Source organism: Neophocaena asiaeorientalis, unplaced genomic scaffold, assembly GCF_003031525.2.
Source record: "Neophocaena asiaeorientalis asiaeorientalis breed wild unplaced genomic scaffold, Neophocaena_asiaeorientalis_V1.1 scaffold37, whole genome shotgun sequence".
In the NCBI taxonomy this organism is placed as follows: domain Eukaryota; kingdom Metazoa; phylum Chordata; class Mammalia; order Artiodactyla; family Phocoenidae; genus Neophocaena; species Neophocaena asiaeorientalis.
In genome coordinates, this window is record NW_020174269.1 from 1 (window position 1) to 25,834 (window position 25,834).

General features: G+C 33.0%; 1 protein-coding gene across 1 annotated transcript in view; it reads right to left on the reverse strand.

Annotated features, from left to right (window-relative positions):
- Positions 1 to 8,242: 8,242 nt before the first annotated feature.
- LOC112406730 (AP-3 complex subunit beta-1-like) overlaps positions 8,243 to 25,834 on the reverse strand; it is an 82,994-nt gene continuing 65,402 nt past the window's right edge. The window contains exons 4-7 of the mRNA XM_024755672.1: positions 18,561 to 18,656; positions 17,781 to 17,941; positions 15,608 to 15,674; positions 8,243 to 8,440 (exon numbers count right to left, since the gene is read on the reverse strand). Of these exons, the coding sequence (XP_024611440.1) occupies positions 8,243 to 8,440; positions 15,608 to 15,674; positions 17,781 to 17,941; positions 18,561 to 18,656 (522 nt within the window). The remainder of the gene's footprint in view (positions 8,441 to 15,607; positions 15,675 to 17,780; positions 17,942 to 18,560; positions 18,657 to 25,834) is intronic.

A 25,834-nucleotide genomic window follows, 5' to 3' on the forward strand; every position in this document is an offset into this window, starting at 1 on the left:
AGAAAGTTCCCGAAGAAGTGCTCAAGTATTCTAAAAACGAGATCCATCTCTGCTAAGATTTTATTTACTATCCCACAAATTACTCCTTTCCCCAAATGCCCTAAGGCTACTAAAGCAAAAAGGAATAAGGCACAAAATACCCACAATCAGATTGAAACTGAGAGGAAGAAACAAACTGCCTTTAGGTGTGCTGGGACAGAATTAAGAAGTCACACTATATCAGAACAAATAAAATGTCTATACGAGCACTTCCCAAGTAGTTGCAATATGAAAATTGCATAATAACTGCAATACATTCACAGCACAAAAGAGGGAATGAAAAAAAAAAGCAAAAAATAAAGAAATCATTCTGGAAGAAAATCCTCCATATATGAAAAGAAATTCTCCAGCAAGTTACTAAGAACATGAACTCAAAAAAACCACATGTTCGAACCACAGAATAAAGGAAATATAAGATTTAAACCTGAGTAAAGAAACTTAAAGATGAAAGCCGTATTATTACCAAATTAAATAAAAACTATAAATAACAGATTAGATCACTGAAAATCAAATTACTGACAGAAAAAAAAAAAAAGACTGGAGATAAAGGAATGCAAATAAAAAGACAAACATTAAAGCAATTTTTTAAAGAGGTGAAAGATACAGTAGGCAAAGATTATAAAATAGAATAATTGGTATCCCTGAAGCATATAATTGACAAATGGAGTAAGAAAATAAGTTTCAATATCAAATTTAAAAATTCAAACATAAAAGGCAATTCCCTAAACTAAAGGAAGAAGTGAATATACAGAGCATATAGAATGATCCACACTGAGAGGCAACCTTGCTAATCTTCAAACTATTTTAAGAAAAAAAAACAGATTTTTGAGGATACAAACAAAAAAATCAAGTTACCTGCAAAAAAGAAAAATCTGTGGCTACAGAGCTCTCAAAAGGTATCCCAACATTGATATCCAACCAAGAAGTCAAGTGTAAAAGTAGCAAGACATTTCAAACATATAAGACCTAAGAGAATACTGATCCAAGAGTCCAGGCAAAATATCAAGTGTGAGAGGGACACTGCAAAGTCTCGAAATTTTACCTCCAATCTACCCATTCTTAAGAAGGTACTGCAAGATATTCTCCATCCAGGAAGACCAAAAAAGAAGACACTAGGGAGACGAAGGCCTAAGAAATAGAGGATTTAACACAGAAAAGAGAAGAAATTATGTTCCAGAGCAACAGCTGTGTAGCAAGCCTAGCAAGCAATCAGGTTAGAAAAGGAGGGTAAAGCCTCCAGGAGAATGTCTCCTGTAAGAGTATGAAGTTATTGGAATACTGGATATATGACAACAGTACTAACTAGGACTGTGTTCAGCTATATATAACAGAAATATCAAGTTACCCATAAGGAGAACAATTTTTTTTTTCTCAGTACCATCTACTTTCAGAGTGTGGCTTCATCCTCATGCCTGCAAAATGGCTGCTGTACCTCTAATCATCACACATACATTCCAAGAAGAAACGATGAAAAAAGGCAAAGGGTAAAATATATATGTCAAGTAAGCCTGTCAGAAAAATAATAGCTGTCCTAGAATCTCTGCCAGAATATTTCTACAACTATCTCAATTTCTACAACTGGGTCTTATAGCCATTTCCGACTCCAAGGGTGTTTGAGGAAGTTGGTTATTTTTAACTAGACTTATCAGTACTCTGAACAAAAACCAGGATTCTGTTATTTAATAAGTGGAGTTGGAGAACTGATATTAGGTAGGCAACTAGTACTATCTCAACAACTGCCTATAAAATAATATTTGGAGAGGATTTAATTTTCTGATGGAGAATTTGGAGTGCTTTTGTAATAGTGACATGATAAACTAGGCAAATTAAAAATGAGGCAATTTTTGATTCCAGGAAGAACTTAAAGTTCCACAAAAAAGGAGATGAAAATGTTACTATACAGTATAAATAACATTCATAGTCATAATTAAATGAACAATAAACACTGGTTGAAAAATTGTAATACAATTAAATTGCAAAGATGGAACAGGGAAAATGGAAGCATACGGTAATACAATAGAAGAATGCTAAATCCTCCATTTCTATAATTGGAAGTCATGTCTAAAATTGATAAATCAAGAAACAGCAATATATGTATATTACTCAGAAATGGAGAAAGTTAAATGCACACACATACACAAAAGCCTAAAAGAATTTGAAGGAGCTAATTCAGGCATGGGAAAGGTGGGATAGGAAAATATTGTTTCTTATAAGCCTTGTATTATTTAACTTCTTTTTTTTAACCACATACATGTTACTTGAATAAAATTTTAAATGTTTCTTTAGAAAAGAAACTATATAAGTTTAAAAAACCCAATCAAAAATAAACTATAAACAACAAAAAGAATAAGCAATCTTTAAGATAAATGCTCCATAACCAATGCAGGGAGCAGAGACCTCATTTCAATATCAGCTCATGGTCCATAGTTTCCCATTAAACTGCACACTGAACCCTTCCTTCGTCAATAGTTGCCTGAAAGAGTGAGCTAAAAACTTTTTTATTTGCATTGTAAAGCACGAATTCTACCACAACTCTTCACTATTTTGTTTTTTAAAAATTCCACAGAGGGCTTCCCTGGTGGCGCAGTGGTTGAGCGTCCGCCTGCCGATGCAGGGGACGCAGGTTTGTGCCCCGGTCCGGGAGGATCCCACGTGCCGCGGAGCGGCTGGACCCGTGAGCCATGGCTGCTGAGCCTGAGCGTCCAGAGCCTGTGCTCCGCAACGGGAGAGGCCACAACAGTGAGAGGCCCGCGTACCGCAAAAAAAAAAAAAAAAAAAAAAAAAATTCCACAGAATAGCAAGTAAGATTCAAAAACAGCCCATTAGTAAGACAAAATACAAAATTTATTTTACAAAGAAAGTTAACCTGCAAAGAAAAAATAAAAAATAATCTCTAACACTTGGGTCCTCTAAAACAGGGCCTGGATGTGGAGTTTCGAGTCTATTCCCAAAATATTTTTGTACTTGCAGAAAATTACTAATCAAGAAGTATGCCCATGAATTTTGTGTTCTGATGGGTTCTTATCTTATAGCTACCCTTGAAAAACTTAAGAAACGTATCTTAAAAATACTTGAAACGAAATTGTAAACTTGGAACTTTCTTACACCTATATAAGGTTTTATAATTGAAATACAGATATAATGAGAGGAAGAAAAGTAAAATCATCATTTTCAATTTCAAAATGGCATACATATTCCCACCAGAATGTTATTACCTAGATTCATATGCTAAAAAGTAACTGTGAACATGCATAATTTTAAGTTCTAAATCAGTGAAGTAAAATATTTTGATAATTCTTCCAAAACCATCACATCCTAGAAAAAGTTCAACTTTAATTCATAAAATGAAAGACATTCCTGTCAGGCCCAGTTTCACTTCAGTTTATAATTAATGCCACTAATTTTTTTTTTAATCACTCTTAAAATTTACTTGGTTTTTTTATAACATTTATTTTTAAAAATCTATTACTTCTACAAAAGCACTTTAGACTTAGAGACTTGCATTTAGGCTTCAAGAATTCTCCTACAATAGGCTTGAATGATACAAAGAAAACATTTAAGTAATTTTATATCCTTGAAAATTATACAAAGTTGACCTAGAATTTTAAAAAAGCCACTTGGACTGCAAAGAGTAAGGTAAATTTAAGAAAATAAAAATGCAAATATGCATTTTAGCAGTCTCTTGAATTTATTAACCTAAAAGGTTTAATTTCCATTTTCCTGCATCAGCTGTATTTATAAAATGTCGTGCCCTATAAACAACGCTGTTATTTTCTATAGTCAAGCACCCTCTTAACAAATCTTCTCATTAATATGTAAATTCAAAGTCAATCGGTCTTCTCCCTGACAGCCCCATGAATTCCTAGTGCACTGTATAATCGGCTTTGACTTGGCATCCACTATTTATCATCAAAGATGTCAGTTAGAAAAATTATGGAAAATGCACTGCAATTGATATGACTGCAATCTACTTTGTCAACACTTAATTGTTCCTCAAATCATACATTTACATATAAACAGGCTAAGTACTGATCTATAATGATGCAAATAAACTAAATTAAAAATCGCTTCTGCCCCTGAAGAAGCTTGTTTGTATATGATGTGTTCATTTGAGGACTTACTGACAAAAGCATGTATATCAGCTCATCTCAAAAAGTACTTCTACTAATTTTCAATTCCTCAAAAAAACAATTTTGCTATGCTTCAAGCATATGAACACAAACAAATGTTTTAAAGAATTCAATGAGAAACATAATTTTTCTCTTTGAAAAGCAAATGTAATTATGGTTGTTAGCTAATTGCAATGTCTGAGCAGTAAGGATTGGGGAGGGGGCTTCAAACTTAGCTTTGACTAGAACACGATAAGCAAACACTCAGAAACTTATTAAAGTGAGCAAAAATATATTTTAATTTAAAAGTCACGAGTGAACAGATATAAAGGAAAGAATGTTGACCTAGGGATTAGATTATTCTGTTTATATTTCTGGCTCCACCTTTTGTAAGCAATATTATCTTAGGTGAGTAATTAAAATCTATACATCTCAGTTTTGTCACCTATAAAATGGGTATAATAATTCCCACTGCCCTATCTCAAATAAAATAGAACATAAGAAAATACACCAAAATAATAATTTGCTAAATATTAAGTATCACAGTATTTATTACTCTTCACATTTTCTTAGTACTTAAAAAGAGAAACCTTGATCTTAATGAATTTGGTATTTATTATTTTAGGTAACTTTTAAGTCAATTATTTTAGTGAGTTTTCTCACTGTAAATCCTTTCACTTCAAGGTAAATGGCTCTTTATACATCATAAAATGGTGTTTACATAGCATTTATGCAAGTGACTTCTGCCTTATGTAAACAGATGGGATGCTAGAATGAACACCCTTCTACTAATTCTGTGAAAAAAACACATTCAAGTGTTGATGGTTAAGAGACATAAAAGGATATTAACAACTCAGCACTAACTCTGCTGAAGTACTGTTCCAATTTCTTTCTATTCTATAATACTTTAACAGTTCTTTACTCCATCGTATGCTTTTTACAACATGAGAAGTGAAGAATGAAAGCAGATATAAATGCTGAATACTTCTCAGTTTCTTCCAGGTATGGTCAAACTTTGCTTTAGAAATTGGCAAACTGAATCATAAAGTTAAAATCACCCTGCCTAGACCTAAAAAGTTGGATGCAACTTGAAGTCTAGGCCAAAAAGTCCCCAAGACTATAAGTGGCTGGACTGCTCATTCAAAAGTTTCTCCGTTAAACAGAATTAACAGCTAGTCACTGAGATGGGCTGACTGAAAGAGTAAGCATGGACACAGTCTAAATTATGATAATCCACTTGAACTTTCATTTTATAAAATATATTTGTACCAAAAGTCTTACATCTTTGACAATCCCTTACTTCTAACACTACAATAAAGGATGACACTTTCAAATCTTTCCCGATGGTACTTAACAGAACACGTATGTACACAAGGAGACACAAGCCTGTTATCCTGATTATTTTGGAGTCAACTGATATCATTTTTTTAAATAGCTTTATTGGAGTCTGATATCATTTTAAATCAATAAATAAAGTGCAATGTATTATTCAAAGTAAAATTTATAACCACCAAAACAAGTGAAATTCAGTGGTTGCCAGTAATTGTCTCTAAGGGGTCAACCAACAGTTATGAGAAGGAAGACTTATTTTTTATTTCACCATGTGCTTGAATTGCTTCTATAACTAAAAAAAAAAAAAAAAAAAAAAAAAAATACATATGATTATAGTTAGCTACACCCTTATAAATGTTCTATTGAAGTGGTTTTCTTTCTTTTCCTTCCTTAAGCCAAGGAGTCTTTCTCAAAGGGAAATCATATGCAAAGCTGCCTATGAAAGGCAAGCAAAGGTAAAGCTGCTCTGTTGGAATGGTGGCAAGAGCCAGAGAGTTGCACACTCAAGAGCGCCACTGCCCCCCGTGGTTGCTCCTGCGGCACTGCTAGCTTCCTGAGGACAGAGCTGCGCACTTGGAAGCCACAAAATTAGTCTACTAACCACATAATTTAGAATAATGCCAAAGTCAGACTGCAAATAAATGGCAAAGATAAGAAATGATTTAGCACAAGTCCAGTGTACCCAGGACAATGATCAGACTTCATCTCGTGTTTGTAAAAATTAACGTTCACAGAGTTACATGTGAAAACACAAAGAATGCATTATAGTACCAATTTTAAAAACTATCTGTCGAAAGAATAAATATATATGGTAGTGTAGAATTTAACTCTCCTGCTTTGTGCATAGCTTTAAAAACTAATTTTATCTAAAATAAGATGAAACAAAATTCAAGGAACAGAAACACAAAGTACAAAAACAGAGATTTTAAAGTCTACTTTTAGAAGATAAGGTAAGGAAAACACATTTTTTAAACTCCAGTTTCTATATAATGATAAAGCAGGGATCACTTGCATACAGCTACTGAAAATGATTTGATGATGACAGGAAAGTAAAATTAAAAATTTTAAATAGAGACAGTGGCTAGATAACATAAAATTACCTATAATCTTACACAATAAGAAAAAATATATCTGAATAGCATTCTGGAAAGGAACTGGCTGAAATCAAACAGATAGCTATTAGCAACAAAAATCTCTCTCCAAAGTTACCACTGACACAAAAGGGGCAAGACACTTGCAGCATGGACATGTTGCTTAATCCAGCAAAAGTGCCATCAAGATTACTTCGTTCAATGATAAAATTTCATCAATCTAAGAGCCCTATGTGGCATTAGACTTTTACATACAAATACTTTAAAACATACTTTGAATTTTAAGTAGAATAACCCAATCACTTTTTAAATACTAAAATTAAGATAGAGTCAATATTACAGCTAGCCTTCTGGATAAAGATATATTTTTTAAAATTTAAATACTTTTTAATACTAACAATACTTAGTAAATGCAGAAAACATTGATGAATATTTTAAACATTTAAACTCCTTAAATATCAGAAAACTTGACATGTCACCTAAAGCAAGAATTATGAACATTTTTCCATTTTATATACATTTTTCTCTCACTTTAATATTATTTCTAATTAACAAAAGCAATTAGTACTGAACACTCAATCAAAGCCTATTCATAACTTTGTATAAAAAACACTATGACATAATTGGGAGATATCTGGTCTTTTACTTTCTATACTGCTTTTAAAATCTATAATACTGATTTTTAAAAAGACAAAAAAGAAATATCTCAAGACTAGAATGAATGAGAGTGCTATACTTGTAATATTTAATGATTTCTTTAAACAACTTAAAGCTTACACTTAAATCTTATACATACATTGAGAGATCTCTATTGCAAACTGTGTAATAAAGCCTTCTAAATTGTTAATATAATGAAAAGAGTAAGGTATGCTTCTAATTTAATCTGTACAAAGAAAACAAATAACTTCACTGTAAGATATACTTAATAATTTTACTAAAATTCTACCAGCTTAAGTGAAAAAAAAAGTAAAACAAACATATTTTAGAAATTTAAAACTACAAAAAAGTAGTTTTATAGTTCAACAATAGGGCTTCCCTGGTGGTGCAGTGGTTGAGAGTCCGCCTGCCGATGCAGGGGACACGGGTCGTGCCCCAGTCCGGGAAGATCTCACATGCCGCGGAGCGGCTGGGCCCGTGAGCCATGGCCGCTGAGCCTGTGCGTCCGGAGCCTGTGCTCCGCAACGGGAGAGGCCACAACAGTGAGAGGCCCGCGCACCGCAAAAAAAAAAAAAAAGTTCAACAATAATTTATCTGTAAAGGTGAGAAATTATCTTAGGTATAAATTAACTTATGTTAGAGTCACATTACCTACTTCACAAGTGAGTACCTGGAACAGGTGGGTCTCAAAGGTATGAAACTGACTAATAACAAAAATATCCATGATCTGGCAATGTCACTGCAAACACTGTATCATGCTGCCACTCCTAACAAGGGGCTCTTGCCAGGCCTCATACTAAAAGTTTATACACTATGCCATTAAATATGCATCAATCAGTGCCAAAACAACGAACAATTATCCTTGCATTTATATTGGTTTCCTGCTTTCCAAAAGAACATGAGAAAAATTAGTCCTCCATAAACATGCAGACTTCTATATTTTTCTACTCTTAATTTTTTGTACACATTTTAAAAAACTCAACCATTTTCTTAGTATAATTTTTAAGTGTAAGATTATTCAACACTTACCTCTTTCCAAGGACTGACAAACTGTGTACGAGCATATCGAGTTAGCATGTGGATTATGACAACCTGCCCCCACTCTTCTACATCAACTAGTAAATTACATAGCTTGCGGTAATTCTTGTGAATGAGATCTATTCTATCCGGGCATACTTCTTCAAAAGCCATGACAACACTGCCAGCCACCAACTAGAAAAGAAAGAAATAGTAACTCATTAAAAAATGTTTTCCTTCCATCAAGGATTCCATTCAGGCATTACAGAGATGCAATCAGTGTTATGGCAATCAATATTAAAAGTATTCAGTCATTTGATTAATAAAATGTTCCTGTTTGAATAACAAATTTTGAAGAGTCACTCCCTCAAAGAATAACTTTGATAGCTGTAACATGTCTGGAAAATGAATACTTTTCTAAAGTATTTGAATTAGAAGTATTAGCATTAAAAAATCATATTTTTTTATCTCATCACATAAAATTTCAATAAATTGTTCACATATGGATTAGACATATTAATCATGCAGTTTTCATTTTTAAAGCTTACCTGAACTCTAATCTAAAGATTCAGTATTTAGTACAATAACAAGGATCGTATCATATCAGTTTAAAATGAGAATGACCACAATTCCACAATGAACTTATCTTAAAGCGTGTGAGGACCTCCTAAATGTCTTTAGTATAAAAATACTTTCAAATCTTACACACTTTAATCAACCTGTTAATTTTTACCGATATAATTTATTTACAAGGAAAAAATACTGGCTAAAATTTTAGAACATTATTATTACTTATATAATAATGTGTATAAATTGAAATAATATATTACCAACAAAAGGTAGCTTTCTCCAAGACCAGTTAATGAAACATAAATGTTGTTTTTGGAATTGCCATGTTTTTGCAAAGTGGTGAAATTAAGATTTCTTTGGTATGAAGATACAAGCTAAGCAGAATATATAATATACAAATATTTTTATATAGGTACACTGGTATGTCTGCAGTTAGCCCACAATATAATAGGGTTTTGAAAAAGTAAATTAATATCATATTCTTTCTGAACACTAGGGATCTTCATTTTAGTATCTAAAATTTCCCTAATGTCTTAAAATAAGCAATTAAATAGAAATATAACTTACTGAAATGGTACTTTTTGAAAAATATTAGATACAATGATATTCATATTTTTAGTGTTTAGTGTCCCTCTACTTGGCTGACATTTAGCTTATTAATGTGCAACCAACAATACAATTGAAAGAAAACAGCTCAGAATATAGACTTGCTATTATGCTAAACAAGTTTCCAGTCCTGTGGGGATTTTATGAATTACCAATCAGTATAAACGTGAAGCTGCATTTATTGACTCCAGCCCTGCCCATGTACTGGTGCCTGCTGGTCCCAGCATGTAGGCACCTCAATCGAAAAAGCAAAGAATTGATTATCTGTGTGAACTAAATAAAAATGTATTATATGTATAATTTTCTATGTGCTATTGATATGGGAAGGAAGTTATGTTTGTGTTTTCAACACCACATTTTGATGTCTTCTGCACAAATCACTCTTCAGAAATTATATTCTGTGATAATCATATTTCTAAAAGATTAGAATTATCATTTAAAAATCTCTTAAAACAACTAAACTTACGACATCAAACTATAGAGTAACACAGTATTTGTGAAATACATTTATATTTATATATGTCAATCTTATATTAAGATACATATTTTTTAATTGGCAAGGGTGTTAAAGTACAAAAATAAATAATACCACTTAGAATAAAATAATCTATGAAATTGAAATGGGAATTCAACAAAATTTCAATTTAAGGAATACTATGTAAAATCAAGTTATTCTGCCCAAACCTAGAGATTATCTTTTTCAAATATGTTTAGACACCAAAGAATTAAAAGGAAAATCAGCTCCTACATGGTACTAAATTTATCAAAACAAGAGCTACAGGTACAAAATAGTTCTAAAGTATTAACAAATAACATGAAAATGAAAGAAAATAATTCATTACTTACGTAAAGATAAAGTTCATGGAAACACAAAAATAATTAGGAAGAACATAAAGAAAAGAACCTTTACAAAATAAAACTGATGATTTTAGATATTTCATTATATGGTTTTAACAATCGACTCTAGCCTAAACACTGCCAGAAGAATTGATTATTCTGGTATATTAAATATTCAATATTCTATACAACTTACAAAATTAAAATAAAATGATCTACTCAGATTTGAAAAAAAAAATTTTGGTTTCCCAAAAACAGACAGTTAATTTCCATCTCACTGTGTCAATAGTAGCTTTTTATATAAGGGGAAAAATAAATCACTCCAAGAAAACTAGCAATGAACTCATCAAATTCAAATGCAGTTTTCCATTTACGTATTTTTTATATTAAAGCAATAAACATGGTTCATTTATCTTCCCTTGGTTGTCACGTTTTTCTGTGCTGTTGCTATGAACTTCAGCCATTAGCTGTGCTCCAAGGTAAACTACATGAACCATCAACAAAAGTGACACTCCATCTATGGAGTTCATATTTTCGCCAGATTATCTATGCTAGTTGACAAGCTGGTAATGAAAAAAATCACACTAAGCAAATGGTTCCTCTAATAACAATAAATTTTCTATAAAATTATGAAGGGTACAAAACGTTTCCTTGCATCTATTTTGTCATGAATTCTAATTAACGTTGCAAAAACCTGAGAGTGCTGGGTCATCACAAGAAGTGCATCAAGGTTTGATTGATAATATGGTGTAAGCTGGCCAATGCAGCCAAGATTTTCTTCTCTTAAATTAATGGCCATCCAACCTGCCCTAATCATACAGCCCAAATGATATTCCCCTTCTTATTTCAATTTTCTTGAGGCATGGAAAATGGGAAAGATCAGTCATTTATCTTCTAATAGCTGGATAATAGATCTAACACAATAAAACATCTGCACAAACGAAGAGGTGTGTTTTTTTGCCCACAATAGTGAAGCTTTTACCAACATTAAACCAATAACTTATAAAATGGTGTCTTACCCTCACAGCTTAGCTATGAACTACCAATATATTCACTAATTAAGAAGAAACTCTGTCATCAAAAAAATATAAACAACTCAGATTTTCAGTAGGCACTGACCTAATTTGTTTTCCTAAGAAACTCTGTTTTCTATTAGAAAGTTAAATGCTACAAAAGGATTTCTTTAAAATTAACCTGAAAGGAAAAGGAAATAAACACCTTTTGAGGTGTTCTAAATAAAAGAAAGAAGGTTCACTACAAAGCTTAAATTGCTCAACAAGTATGAATTTCTACATTTTAAAGAAAAACAAGAGAAAGAATTATAAATTTTAAAAAGGAATTTACACCTGAACATTAGGAAAGGTTTTCAATAAAGAAGAAAAGTGTTTAGGATATGTTAAATAGAGAAAATATGATGAAAATGATAAATCTAGGAATATACAATGAAGAAATTATATTAAAAAAAACTTATAACAGTTGACTGGGTATGATCAAGGATAAATAAAATGTTCCCTTTCAATTATACTGACAATTGTAAGTTTCTATTATACCTTTTAAAATGTACAGATACCTTCAGATAACAGTTATCTAAGTAACTCTAAAATGTTCTTCTAGTTACATTACCATAACTGTATTCCTAACCCCAAAGTGACTTATTTTGGGGAAAGGACTATTCATATGACAAATACTGGTCTTTCTCCAGTAAAAGGGAAAAACATTTCTATTATATTGTAATAAGCTTTTTATTTCCACCTTTCCTTAACATGAGAATTACACAACTAATTTTCTTTGAGATCTCAACTTCAAGAAAATCTTCCTTTAGGCTAAAAGAAGCAACAGAAGGTATATCTCATAATCAACAGAGGTTAAAGAAAAGTTTTTAAACATGTTAACACCTTTCAAATTTATATTTATCAGTAGCAAGAGCAATGTTATCATCATCATCATAATGATCCCAAGAAGCTCCTGCTGACAGCAAATAAATTCCTTTCCAAAATGTGGAAATAAATTAGACCTGGTTCATTTAATTAGGAAATTTTTAAACAAAAATGATTTAGGATTACTGATTTCAAATGTCAATACTAACATTATTAATTGGGGGGGAAGAAATATAGCTGTATCCCTTCAATATATTATACATGACAAGAAAAAGTAACAGTAAAGATAAGATCCATAAATATCTATATAGATATCAGAATATTTTTAACCTTTCTACATCAAATTATAACCATACAAAGGAAAAATTTATCAGAAAACATTCACAAAACATAATTAAATACTGGGTAGACAAGTTAATGGTACCTAGGGAAATCTGAATCTCTCAACCCAAACTCAGAAAAAGCAAAAAGATTAAAACTTAAGCTCTAAGCATAATTAAAATACAGGGAATCTCCAAAGTTCGATTATATATAAGTAGAAAAATAAGTCCTAAATCCCAGAGTGTTATCTTTCATGTATACATCATAAAACCTCACAAAGATCTATGACAGTCTGAAACAACTGAAATGGCATTTAAAAAAAGAACCAAAAGAATGAAAATGAGATAAAGAAGTAAAAAGGTTTAGAGAGATAATGGTTGAAATGTAAGACAGGCAAAGAAGATCCAACTTAGAGAAAATTGAAATCCCTGAAGAAGAAAAAGTAACAGTTGAACAGAATTAATATTTAAAACTTAATCTTAAACAACAACAACAACAGTTTGCCAGAAATAACATAAATTCTAAATCTATATTTTAAAAATCCTCACCGGGTACTAGGAAAAAAATTGACCCATATAAACTAACCCTGAGACACCAGGTAAAACTATATTTCAAAGATAAAGAGAAAATCCTCACGGTCAGCATCTTACTTAACACAGACACATTACAGGCATTTCCTTTAAACTAAAACAAGGCAAGGATGTCCACCATCTCCACTACTATTGAACACTGTACTAAAGTTAAAAACCAATATAATTAGACAAGAAAAATTAGAGTCATAGGTATTGGAAAAGAGGAAGTAAAATTATCTGTTTGCAAATGATATGATTTATTTTCCAGAATAAAACAAATGGAGATTGAAAGATAAAACTAAATCAAACAATAAAAGAATTCAGTAAAGAAGCAGGATATAAAATTACCACACAGAAAATCAATAGCTTTCTTAGAGAACAATATAACAAGTTCAACCATACAATGATAAAGCGACTTCAATTTACAACAGCATTCAAAGAAGTAAGGCTAACAATAAATATAACTCTAAACCAATATTTAACTCAATTAGTAGTCCCCATCTCACTACTCTTCGCAGAGTACATGCTAGCAATTCTGAAACAATACTTTATCTGCATTCTGGGACTGAGTAAATAAGTAAATATATTGTGGATAATGCAAGTCACATTTCTTAATGTTGGAAAAAATGAAGTTACAAATATGAAAAGGTAGGACACTGGAAGGAACATTGTGCTCTTGCTCTGGAATTAGAGAATTCAGTATAAACTACTGCTGTTTCATATGGATAGAAAATAGGTGGTTTTTTAATTTTTAAAAAATAAACGTATCCTATATAACACTTTAGGAATGAAGAGTGCCTTATAAATGAAAGACAGTCAAAGCTCCCAAAGGATCTACCCATGAACTCTGAGCATGACACACACCATTTGGGAAGCAAAACACTGAAAATAATAAAAAATACCTAATTACTATAACCAAGAATATTAACAAATTAATTCTCACAATTATTCAACAACTATTAAAGACCTACTATGAACAAGTACAATATTTTTTTCTACTGTATTTTGGAAATAAATGGTCAGAACCCAAGAACAGACATTCTAAATTTACAAAGAAATTGTATTCTTTACATTTCTTTTTGAGTCATTTGTTTCTTATGTATCCTTTTATGGTGTCAGGCACGTGCTGAGGATTTTATATACAACAGCTCTTTCAACACAAACAAAAACTTTATACATGGGAAATTATAAGCCCTAAAAATCTGCCCTAAAACAAAAACTGTTACTAGAGATTGAGACATTTTACAATGACAAAAGGAAGGTAAAACAATTATAAATACAAATGCACCAAATACCAGAGCTCCTAAATATATGAAGTAAACACTGACAGAATTGAAGGGAGAAATAGACAGCTCTATAGCAATAGTAGACTTCAACACTCTGCTTTCAACGAGCCACAAGAAAGAAGATCAACAAAGAAATAGAAGACTTGCACAACACTATAAACCAATTACACCCAAGAGACATCTACTGAACACTCCACTCAAAAAGAGCAGAATATACTGGGTTGGTCAAAAGGTTTGGCTGGGTTTTTCCATACCATCTTATGGAAAAACCCTAACGAACTTTTTGGCCAACCCAATACACTCCTCTCAAATACACACTGAGCATTCTCCAAGACAGACCATATGCTAAGCCATATAATAATAGCTATATGAGTCTAGTGGTTACTGTATCAGATAGCTGCTATATACAGATATACGTGCACCTGGGTGATACCATCCTAAGATGAGCTGGAATCCTTTTCCTGAATAGTTTTGAGCCATATATATGGGTGCAGAAGCCTCCATCAAAGATATCATTACACCAGCTCCTCCAGAGGTCTGCTCAGAGACCGCATGCATCATCCCTATTTCTAGACCCCATTATCATGTCACTACACACAAAGAATAGGAGTGGAATAGGAAGGAGGAAGAGACATGTACATTCCCAAAAGATGGGAAGTTTACCCAGTAAGATCATTCTACCCAGCCAATAAAACAGCGTTATACATATGAAAACATTTTAGTATTTAAGAAAAAAACAACACACTTGTAATACTAAAACACACTCCTCTAATTTTTCATTATCTCTTTAATACTGAATACTTCATTTTAAAATAATTATTTGTTCCCAAGTGATTCAGCCTTTAAAAATCCTAATAAATCACTGCTTAAAATAAAAAAGCTGACCTTAAAAGCAGTCAACAATTTAGCCACAGGTTAAAAAAAGAATTTTCTTTCCCCAACTTTCCCTTCTTCAGATTCTGATGAAGAAACATGTAACGAACTAAAATTCCAAATGCAATCTTTCTCTTTACCTGGACATTTTTATTCTTCAAGGATTTTAATGAGCTCCATTAATATTTATACATTTCAAAATCAATAAGAACAATTATATCAAATATACAACAGTAAAATGATACTATGTAAATAAAGCACAATTTTACTTGGACATAAAAAGATATTAGGAAGACACATGGGAGCATATGTATATGTATAGCTGATTCACTTTGTTATAAAGCAGAAACTAACACACCATTGTAAAGCAATTATACCCCAATAAAGATGTTAAAAAAAAAAAAAAAAGATATTACTTACTGTGCTTTTATCCTTCAGAAGTTTTTCAATTATTTCAATTAACATTTCCTTCTGCTCTGGATCAAGGCTAAACCATAAAAAGAAAAAAATTTTACATTAAGTTTTTTTTCCTTTAATTCTAACTTTAAATGAAGCTAATCGTTTCAAGGATATTGAAAAAATTTTAAAGTGGGGGAGACTTATGTCTAGACAAAAATAAACAGAAAACAAATTTAAAGTGGAACGGGTTGATTTTTCCCACAGATGTGTCCTAATCTTTCTATCTAAACTTGCTCATATTAATTAAACCCAGATACCAATACTGTTAAGAAAATATTTAAAGAACAAATCTACTTCTTAAAAAGAAGATGGAAAGCCTTAAGAAAGTAATTGCAAGTAGATAAACCACAAAATCTTTTTTTAACTGGGGGGAAAATAACAGGATAGCAATCATTTTTGAGCATGGACACATAATTGTCAAAAAAATGTATACAGAATTTCCAAATAAGAATTTTGTACCGTTCTAGTTTACTGATAGAGACATGTATAATAAAACCTGCCATCTAAAACCAAGAAATATAAACAAAGGCCCACATACACACAGAATTGACAGATGCATCTAAATAGCAGCTGTAAGCACTGAAATATTGTTAATAATATAATTTCTTCCTAGCATAGAATTCAACTGTTCATTTATTGAGAAGCTAAACGATGGGCATACAGAGATAAGTAAGACAGTCTAATAAAGACAGTCCCAAACATAATCATACCATATAATGGAGGTATATATAAGGGATTATGGGGATAAAGAAGGACATCAATGGAGGCAGGAAGGTTGTGGAGGGTTTCTTTTGGGAAGTGACATCTCAGATGAATCTTAAACAGCTTGACTTTAGAGCTGGAAAAAGTAGGAAATATTCTAGGTAGAGACTAAAGGAGGAACAAAAGATGGTAATGAGATAAAAACATTTTATGTAGAGGACTAATAGGCAGTACTGAGCTACGAGACTGTAAATTCAAGACAAAGAGAGGTTAAATGGAGCCCAGTGATGGGCTTTTAAACTATCGTAGTGAGCTTGGATCTTATTTTGTAAGTTGATAACAAGAAAGGATAAAGACTAAGAAGTGTGAGATAACTTTGTCTGACAGTTAACCTAAGAAAATGATTTTTTACTTTTCACAAACATTATATAAGTTTTCTGCTGACCATTATAATTATCTGAACATTCAAACCTTTTAATTCAAACCTTTTAATATGCCAACAACAGTCTCCCTTCTCCAGTCTTTCCTAACTAATCCCATTTCATTACATCTTTACTTTATGAAACCCTATATGATAATCCTGAGCCCTATCCTATCAAAGGCATTGTTGGTGTGCCTTTGTATGTACATATATATCATATAGCAATATCTTATTCAATTATAGATTGCCTTTAATTATTTGGCATACGTTTGATTTTTTTCGTAAACCTCAATAGGAATGTGATACCACATTCTCTATCGTTTTCATACATCTTATGCATGTAACACAACACTAGAAACACAAAATGATCTTGATAAAAGTTTGTGGAATAAATGGTAACAGAAAATAATACCAAATGATTACAGATAATAATTATTTTATTTAGGCAATATGTTTTCCAGAGAGATCAAGGTATCGTACGATAATTTAATAAATATATAAATATGGTATGGTGCTATAGTTAAAAATCAGTATTAAAATAATATCTAATAAAATAGCTCTGGAAAAGAATCAGGCAAGGAAGGGAGCAGCAGGATCAAAGATGGAAGAAGGGGTAAGGGTAACAAAGTGAATTGAGACAATAACACACTTAAGATTCTACCCTGCAATAAACAGGAAAAAAAAATCTTAATTTTCTAATAACATATGTGTATGTGTAATGAGAGATGGACTATATAAATGATAATTCAACTTCTGATTATTTTTAAGTTATAAAATCCATAAATTATCACAGGCCCTAACAGGCTCACAAATAAAAACCTGCCTAGGGTCTCTATAACCAAAACAAAATTAAAGATGTCTAAAGAATATTTGTGGGCAGGGGAAACACAGCCACTGAGTTTACTTAGTTTAAGGACAGACTAGTTATAAGCGCTAATAAAATAAGCCTCCAGGGGCTTTAACATTCCACACAACATTAGGGATCTTTGGTATTATTTACAAAGTACCAACCTGTACAATTTTTGTATCGCATGGGCTGCATTCTTCCTAACATATGGTGATAAGTCAGCAGAAGCTTCCTTAATAGCAAGCATCATAATAGGTACAATAATTGGCACTCTAATACTTGATAGAACTCTCAAAGCACTTGCACGAATTAGTTGATTTGGGTCCTAAAGACAGTACAAAAATATTCATCAAAATTTCAAGTTTTCAATATTTTAAATACATCTTTATGATACAGTTAACAGGTGCTTATAGGATGGAATACAACAATAGCAAAAAAAACAAAGAAAACCAGGCTACTTAATTTAAATACCCAGTATATGGAAATGGCTAAGGAAAAAGAGAATTAAATAAATGTTTATTATTCTGAATAATGTTTTAACAAGAAAAGTAATGGTTATAATTCTACTTGATCATATATTACTAAACATGCTGGGGTTTTAGAGTTTCATAATAACAAAATGCTGCAGGTCATAAATTTTATCTTTAAAAAAAGTCATGTCCCCTCTTTGTACACTTTCAACAACCAGTTGGTGTAATGATGAAGAGCTCTTTGAGGCACAATAATGATTATATCGAACATAAAGGAACATACAAGGCAAAGTCCAGTTGATTATAAGAATAAATTATTTTCTAAGGGCATTGAATAGGGACCATGAGAGGCCTTTTAACTCTTTCAAAACATGACTGTACCATTTAGTGGATTATTGCTCCACTTCTTTAAATGACACACCTTCAACTGTGCAGAAACGTTGCAGCTATTTGCCTACTCACTCTATTATTTACCTTCAGAGCTCGCTGAAAAGTGCTTATGGACAAGAGTGCCAGATCCTGCTGTTCTTCAGCATATCGGACCAGGTAAACATATACTAACTTCTTGATCTGTGAATAAGAAAAAATAAGTTAATCCTAGCCAGAGTGAAAATTAGACATTTAATATTTTCTATACTAAAATCCACACTAACTTTCCTGAACTAAATAACTGAACCTGCTCATAGCCCAGATGGTAAAATAAAGATAATGTATTGTAGGATAATGAACAGAAACAGAAAAAGCTTGTGAAGTAATAAGCATTTTAATAATCCAATCCACAATAGCAATATCCTATCCAGTTGTGCTTCCTCTTGATGGGAAAAAAAGTTCTTGAGCAAAACTCATACAAGAATATTAAAACATTAACTGATTTGGAACAGTATTTTCAAAATGAGGGATACAAATAATATAAAGACCTTGGGCTCTGTCCACTAACTCTATGGTATGGGAGCTTATGTTTCCTCATCTGTCAAAAGGTGCTGAGGCCCAACTCTGATTCTATGGTAATAGTCACATTCCAATATACATTACATGGTATTTTCAGCTCAGTAAGAATAATGTGTGACAATATCAATTTAATGTAATAAAAATTCCAAAAGGATGGAAGTGTGTTCTGAAAACCGTCTGCAAAGTCAATTTAATCACTAAATTTATAACAAAATTATGATGAGCAGAAAAATTAAATGAAAATTGGAATTTGAGTTGAAATTCTTCGACTGCTTCCTTCTGACACTGCTTGTAGCTTGTATCTCCCTTCTCAAATATCTTCAGATACCATTGCTTGATTAATTTTCTGATATATCCCCATAGTACATATCTAAAAGTTAATGGAATGTTCAAAGAACATGGGAAATGAGGGGAAGTAGCTGGAAATAGGTAGAATCAATGCTGAAAAGGAAAACAGTGCTATACTGTGCCATACTTTATATCACAGTAACCAATCTGGACTTCTTTAAAGACAACTGTCATGGCCTTCTCTCCCTTACAGTCCAATTTCCCTTGACACAGCAGTGTTTTGAGTTCCTTCACCATTCTGTCTGTTCCCTTCTGAACTCACTCAATTTGTCTATATTTTTTTCAGTACAGCACTCCAAACTACAAATGAAGTCTAAGCAAGACAAACTAGTTAAGATTTTGGAAAAAAAAAAAGCGAGGGCTTCCCTGGTGGCGCAGTGGTTGAGAGTCTGCCTGCCGATGCAGGGGACACGGCTTCGTGCCCCGGTCCGGGAAGATCCCACATGCTGCGGAGTGGCTGGGCCCGTGAGCTATGGCCGCTGGGCCTGCGCGTCCGGAGCCTGTGCTCCGCAGCGGGAGAGGCCACAACAGTGAGAGGCCCGCGTACCGCAAAAAACAAAACAAAACCCATATACTTTTTCTAAATGCGCTACTGACTAAATCAATCCATACTCGAGTAATTGTCCTAGTGAGGTTTCTTCTTTTAAAAGGAGGGCAATATCTTACTTACCTATAGACATTTTCAACAACTTAAATTCAACACATCACGGCACCCTCCTCAGATAATTTTAGATCTTAATCTTTAATCCAACCTATTTTGCTGTTCTTCACAATTTCATGGACACAAGTGAAAACTTAATGAACATACTTTTTGCATCTTTATCCTTGATAAAATGCTAAACACACCATTTTAAGATGATACCAATTGATTCGTCTGTACTATATTGACAGGGTTATAGGTGAAACTAACAAAAAACATATTTCCAATTACTCTTCAGTGCTGAATAGATCCACAAAATCTTAAAAACGAAACCTAAAATCCTTAACTCAGTATTCAATACAGCCCATAATCTTCCTTTAAAGTCAAACAAGGAAGAGTCCCCAAATATAACTTGATTTTTTGTCTCAATCTCCACTCAGTTTATCAATCCTACTTTCTCCCAAGTTCTACTAATCAAAATCTTCCACAAAAGCAAAAATGAAACAATAAAATTTCCACTAAGAGAGGAACAGTACAACAAATTACAGTACATCCATATAATGCTGTACTATGTGGTCACTATATATAATTAAGTAAATCTGTACTTGACATTGAAAATATGTCCTTGTAAAAAATTTTAAGGGTGCAAAACAGTATGCACTGTATGATCGCACTTCTGTGTTAATAAAAAAGATACACATATATTGTATTTTATCACTCTAAGATAAACCACCAATTGTAAGATGTACCATAACTTTACAGACCTCAAAGAGAGGAAGAAAAAACCCTGCCAATTGTAAGCCACCCTCAATTGTTAAGATAAGTCCCAACTGCATAAACTTTAAAATAGAAAACAGATGTCTTAGAATGGACATTATATGGTAATAATAGCAAATATTTATACACTTAACTATGTGTCAGGCACTGTTCTACATGTTATATTTAGATTAATTCATTTTATATTCACAACTCAATGAACAGGTATTACCTTTCCTGTTTTACAGGTGAAGAAACTGAAGCACAGAGAAGTTAAGTAACTTGACCAATATAGAAATCTATTAAATGAAGAACCAGGATTCAAACCAGGTAAGCATAAAAGTTGAAAAAATTTATATAGTAAAATGTTAACAGTGACTAGCTCTGGGTGACGGCATTAACCAGTGACCCTCACTCTTTACATCTTTCTATATTATTTAATTTTTTTACAATGAATATTAATTTTATGTTCAGATAAAACAATAAAGACATTTTCATTTTAGGGGTGAATCTCATCTTTCTAGACATCCTCCAACACAGAATAATAGTACTTTCTCTGATTATAAAAGTATTTTAAAATGTTCATTATAAACAATCTGAAAACATTTTTAAGTTCCCACATTCCTATGATGGCTTTTTCTATAGCACTGGCAACATGTAGCCACCAGAACTATTTTAAACCTGTTCAATAGACAAAAACTCAGCTAAATCAACAAGTTTTTGCAAGTCAAGCAACCTGTGACAGCCCCTTGCTTCTGAACGTTAGCCAATCAGGAACAAATTCACTCTAAAAAAACACACCTCTTAGTGCCAATCAATGAAAAGCAGTCTCACCCAAGTGACCACTCATCTACAGATGATATCAACCCACTTAGGCTCCTTAAAGTCCATGAAACTTTCAAATGATCATGGAATCAAGTGATCTCACACAAGAATACAAAAAATGGGTTCCAATATTATGTGGTACTAGTATACAAGATGGCAACCAAATGATCCAAAATATACCCAATGTTTTAGATTATATTTAAATGGAAATATAAATTTTTAAAATTCTTAAATCTCAGTTTAGAAGCATTTATCTAATTGTTTGAGTTATAAATGATTTTCTCCCCAACCAGATTTTAAAGTTCCTAAGTTAAGGATATATGTATATGCATAGATGGGATTCACTTTGTTATAAAGCAGAAACTAACACACCATTGTAAAGCAATTATACTCCAACAAAGATGTTAAAAAAAAAAAGTTCCTAAGTTACAACAGTGCCAAAAAGCAACCAACACTTGCTGGTTGACTGATTCATACCAATTTAAATATATCAAATCAACACACAAGATGTATTTTAAATAAGATATTTCTCAAATTCACCTTGGAATGAACATGAGGTTATTTAGTACAGGAACCATTCCTTACTAATCTATATACTCCCACAACCTATCACATAGCCTGGCAATATAGTAAAAGCCCAATAATTATCAGCTGAATGCAACATCACAGCCCAATGAGAGACTGGAAAAAAAAAAAAAGACATTTCCCATTAGATTGCTATACCTAGGATCTAACTTACCACCAATAGATATAATTCATGAAGTAGATGTCTAAAAGGACATCAACATACTGTGAGAAAACAATAGGTATTAAGAAGACTGCCTCAAAAGTCTTTAACTTGTGGGGTTTTTTTAGAAAATTATCATTTAAAATATTATTTCTCTTTACCAATTATATTCGGATCTCAGTCTACAGTTCTCAGGAAACTTTTGAAACAAGAATGGGTTAGGATCCACCCACCCCCTCATCTTCTTGGGATGTATTTTCTCAGCAACACCTTTATTTACTTAACTGTACAGCCAACTTGTAAAGCTGAATTATGAACTCCAGAATATATCCAGGAGTTTATACTGGGAACACTGAAACGTTCAAACCACAGCTGAGCTACCAGGCACTGCTATAATTACCCACTATTGGAGAAGGATTATTGTGACTGTTATAGCAAAAAGCATAACATTATTAAATCACAGAAGGTTGCAAAACACTAAATTTGTTCTAGTTCTAAGAATCAATCAAAATTGACCACAAGAGGCCTATGCACTGACTGGCTGCAGGTTTGCAGAGAAAGCCTACTTTCCCTGAAACCATTCTGTGATCAGAAATGGGAGTACTTAAAGCTCCGTGACTACACCATTCTCTTATCAGTTACTTTCATTCAGTGTTACAATATTCCTTGCTGTAAAGCTAATCACAGCAGAGCCCCAGTAGGCTGGAAGAACACAGGCAGATCTGTTTAATTAGTTTATCAATACTAGTACATCAAACTTCATGAGTTATTGACTAAACCTTTGATTATTTTAGTACTATGGCTTACTAGGTCACTTTTGGTATCGTTTGACATCAAATGGCAGATGACGTACAGCTCAATTGTGTGTCTAAGGCAGTATGTACTGGTAAAAATGAAATTTTGTACTTGATAACAATGAAATATCAATCAATTCTGAACACAAATTTTAAGAAGTTTATGTCAGTTTTCCCACAACATTAGAGGATTAAGCATGTTTCCAAGAACTAACAAGGTATTTCAAGAACAAAAAAATCCAAAACAAATAGATCAATAGAGTAGTCCCCCTCTATCTGTGGGGGATACGTTCTAAAACAACCAGTAGATGCCTGAAACTATGGATGCTACCAAGTTCTATATACACTATAATAAAGTTTAATTTATAAATTAGGCACAGTACGAGGTTAACAACAATAGCTAGTAACAAAATAGAACAGTTGTAAGAATATACTTTAATAACAGTTATGTGAATGTGTTCTCTCTCTTTCTCTCTCTCTCATATTGGACTGCACTTACCCTTCTTTTTGTGGTGATGTGAGATGATGAAATGTCTATGTGATAAGATGAAGTAAGGTGAATGAAGTAGGCATTGTGATGCAGGGTTAGGCTACTACTGACCCTCTGATGGTACATCAGAAGGAGGATCATCTGCTCTAGGTGATCCTGGATCCCTGAGCATGACAGTGTCAATGGTTAGATGTCAGGAGCAGATGATGTCAATGGTTGGGGATCCCAGACAGAACAGCACAAAATTTCATCACACAACTCGTAATAGTGTGCAATTTAAACTTATGAATTGTTTATCTCCAGAATTTTCCATTTAATATTTTTGGACTGCTAACCACAGGTAACTGAAACCGTGGAAAGCGAAACCACAAGGAAGGAGAGACTACTGTAATTATGTTCATAGTGACATTTTTGTTACAGAACATTAGATAGCATACCAGAATCTGACTGTAAAGAATAAAGATGAATAGAAAAGTTCTACTGTTGCTAACTATCTGAACATTACAAACAGCCCTGAATAAATAATAAACAATACAGAATTTTCTGTTTACAACAAGAAGACTGGAATTCCAGAGTGAACTACTTACAGCATAACTTATTACCAATATCTCAGGACTTGGTCATATCTACCCACATCTAAAACATAAAAAACTTATACCCAAATGGGCAGAAGACCTAAATAGACATTTCTCTAAAGAAGACATACAGATGGTCAACAGGCATATGAAGAGGTGCTCAACATCACTAAATATTAGAGAAATGCAAATCAAAACTAGAATGAGGTACCACCGCACTCCAGTCAGAATAACCATCGTTAAAAAAATCTACAGGGACTTCCTGGTGGAGCAGTGGTTAAGAATCTGCCTGCCAAAAAAAAAAAAAAAAAAGAATCTGCCTGCCAATGCAGGGAACACAGGTTCAATCCCTGGTCTGGGAAGATCCCACATGCCGCAGAGTAATTAAGCCTGTGTGCCACAACCACTGAGCCTGTGCTCTAGCCCGCGAGCCACAACTACTGAAGCCCACGTGCCTAGAGCCCGTGCTCCACAACAAGAGAAGCCACCGCAATGAGAAGTCTGCACATGGCAAGGAAGAGAAGGCCCCAATCGATGCAACTAGAGAAAGCCCATGTGCAGCAACGAAGACCCAACACAGCCATAAATAAATAGATGGAGAGATAGATAAAATTGATTCTTAAAAAAAAAAAAATCTACAAATAACAAATGCAGAAGAGGGTGTGAAGAAAGGGGAACCCTCCTACACTGTTGGCGGGAATGTAAAGTGGTATAGCCACTCTAGAAAAAAGTATGGAGGTTCCTCAAAAAACTAAGAGTTGCCATAGGATCCAGCAATCCCACTCCTGGGCATATACCCAGACAAAACTATAATTTGAAAAGATACATGCATCCCTATGTTCATAGCAGCACTGTTCACAATAGCCAAGACATGGAAACAACCTAAATGTCCATCGACAGACGAATGAATAAACAAGATGTTGTAGGTATATACAATGGGATACTACTCAGCCATAAAAAAGAATTAAATAATACCATTTGCAGCAACATGAATGGATCTAGAGATTATGATACTAAGTAAAGTAAATCATAAAGAGAAAGACAAATACCATATGATGTCACTTACATGTGGAATCCAAAATGTGACACAAATGAACTTATGAAACAGAAAGAGACTCACAGACATAAAGAACAGACCTGTGGTTGCCAAATGGGAGGGGAGAGGGGAAGGGATGGATTGGGAGTTTGGGATTAGCAGATACAAACTGTTATACAGTATGGATAAACAACAAGGTCCTGCTGTACAGCACAGGGAACTATATTCAATATCCTGTGATAAACCATAATGGGAAAGAATATGAAAAAATATATATACATATGTATAACTGAATCATGTTGCTGTACAGCAGAAATTAACACATTGTAAATCAATTATACTTCAATAAAATAAAGTTAAAAAAATTATAACAATGCCAGATACCTCCAAAGGATAGCTAATACCAGATGATGATAAGAAGTCAAAGACACTAAAGAAGAAAGAGGAGGAAGGAATCAAACAGGAAGGATGGCTCTAAAAGGGGAATGACCTAAAATGATTTCTGAAGCCAAGATACCTGGCTTTGGATTCTGACTGCCACATAGTAGCTGTGTGACCTTGGTCAGATAATCTAACCTCACTGCTACCTTATCCTCATATGGAAAATAT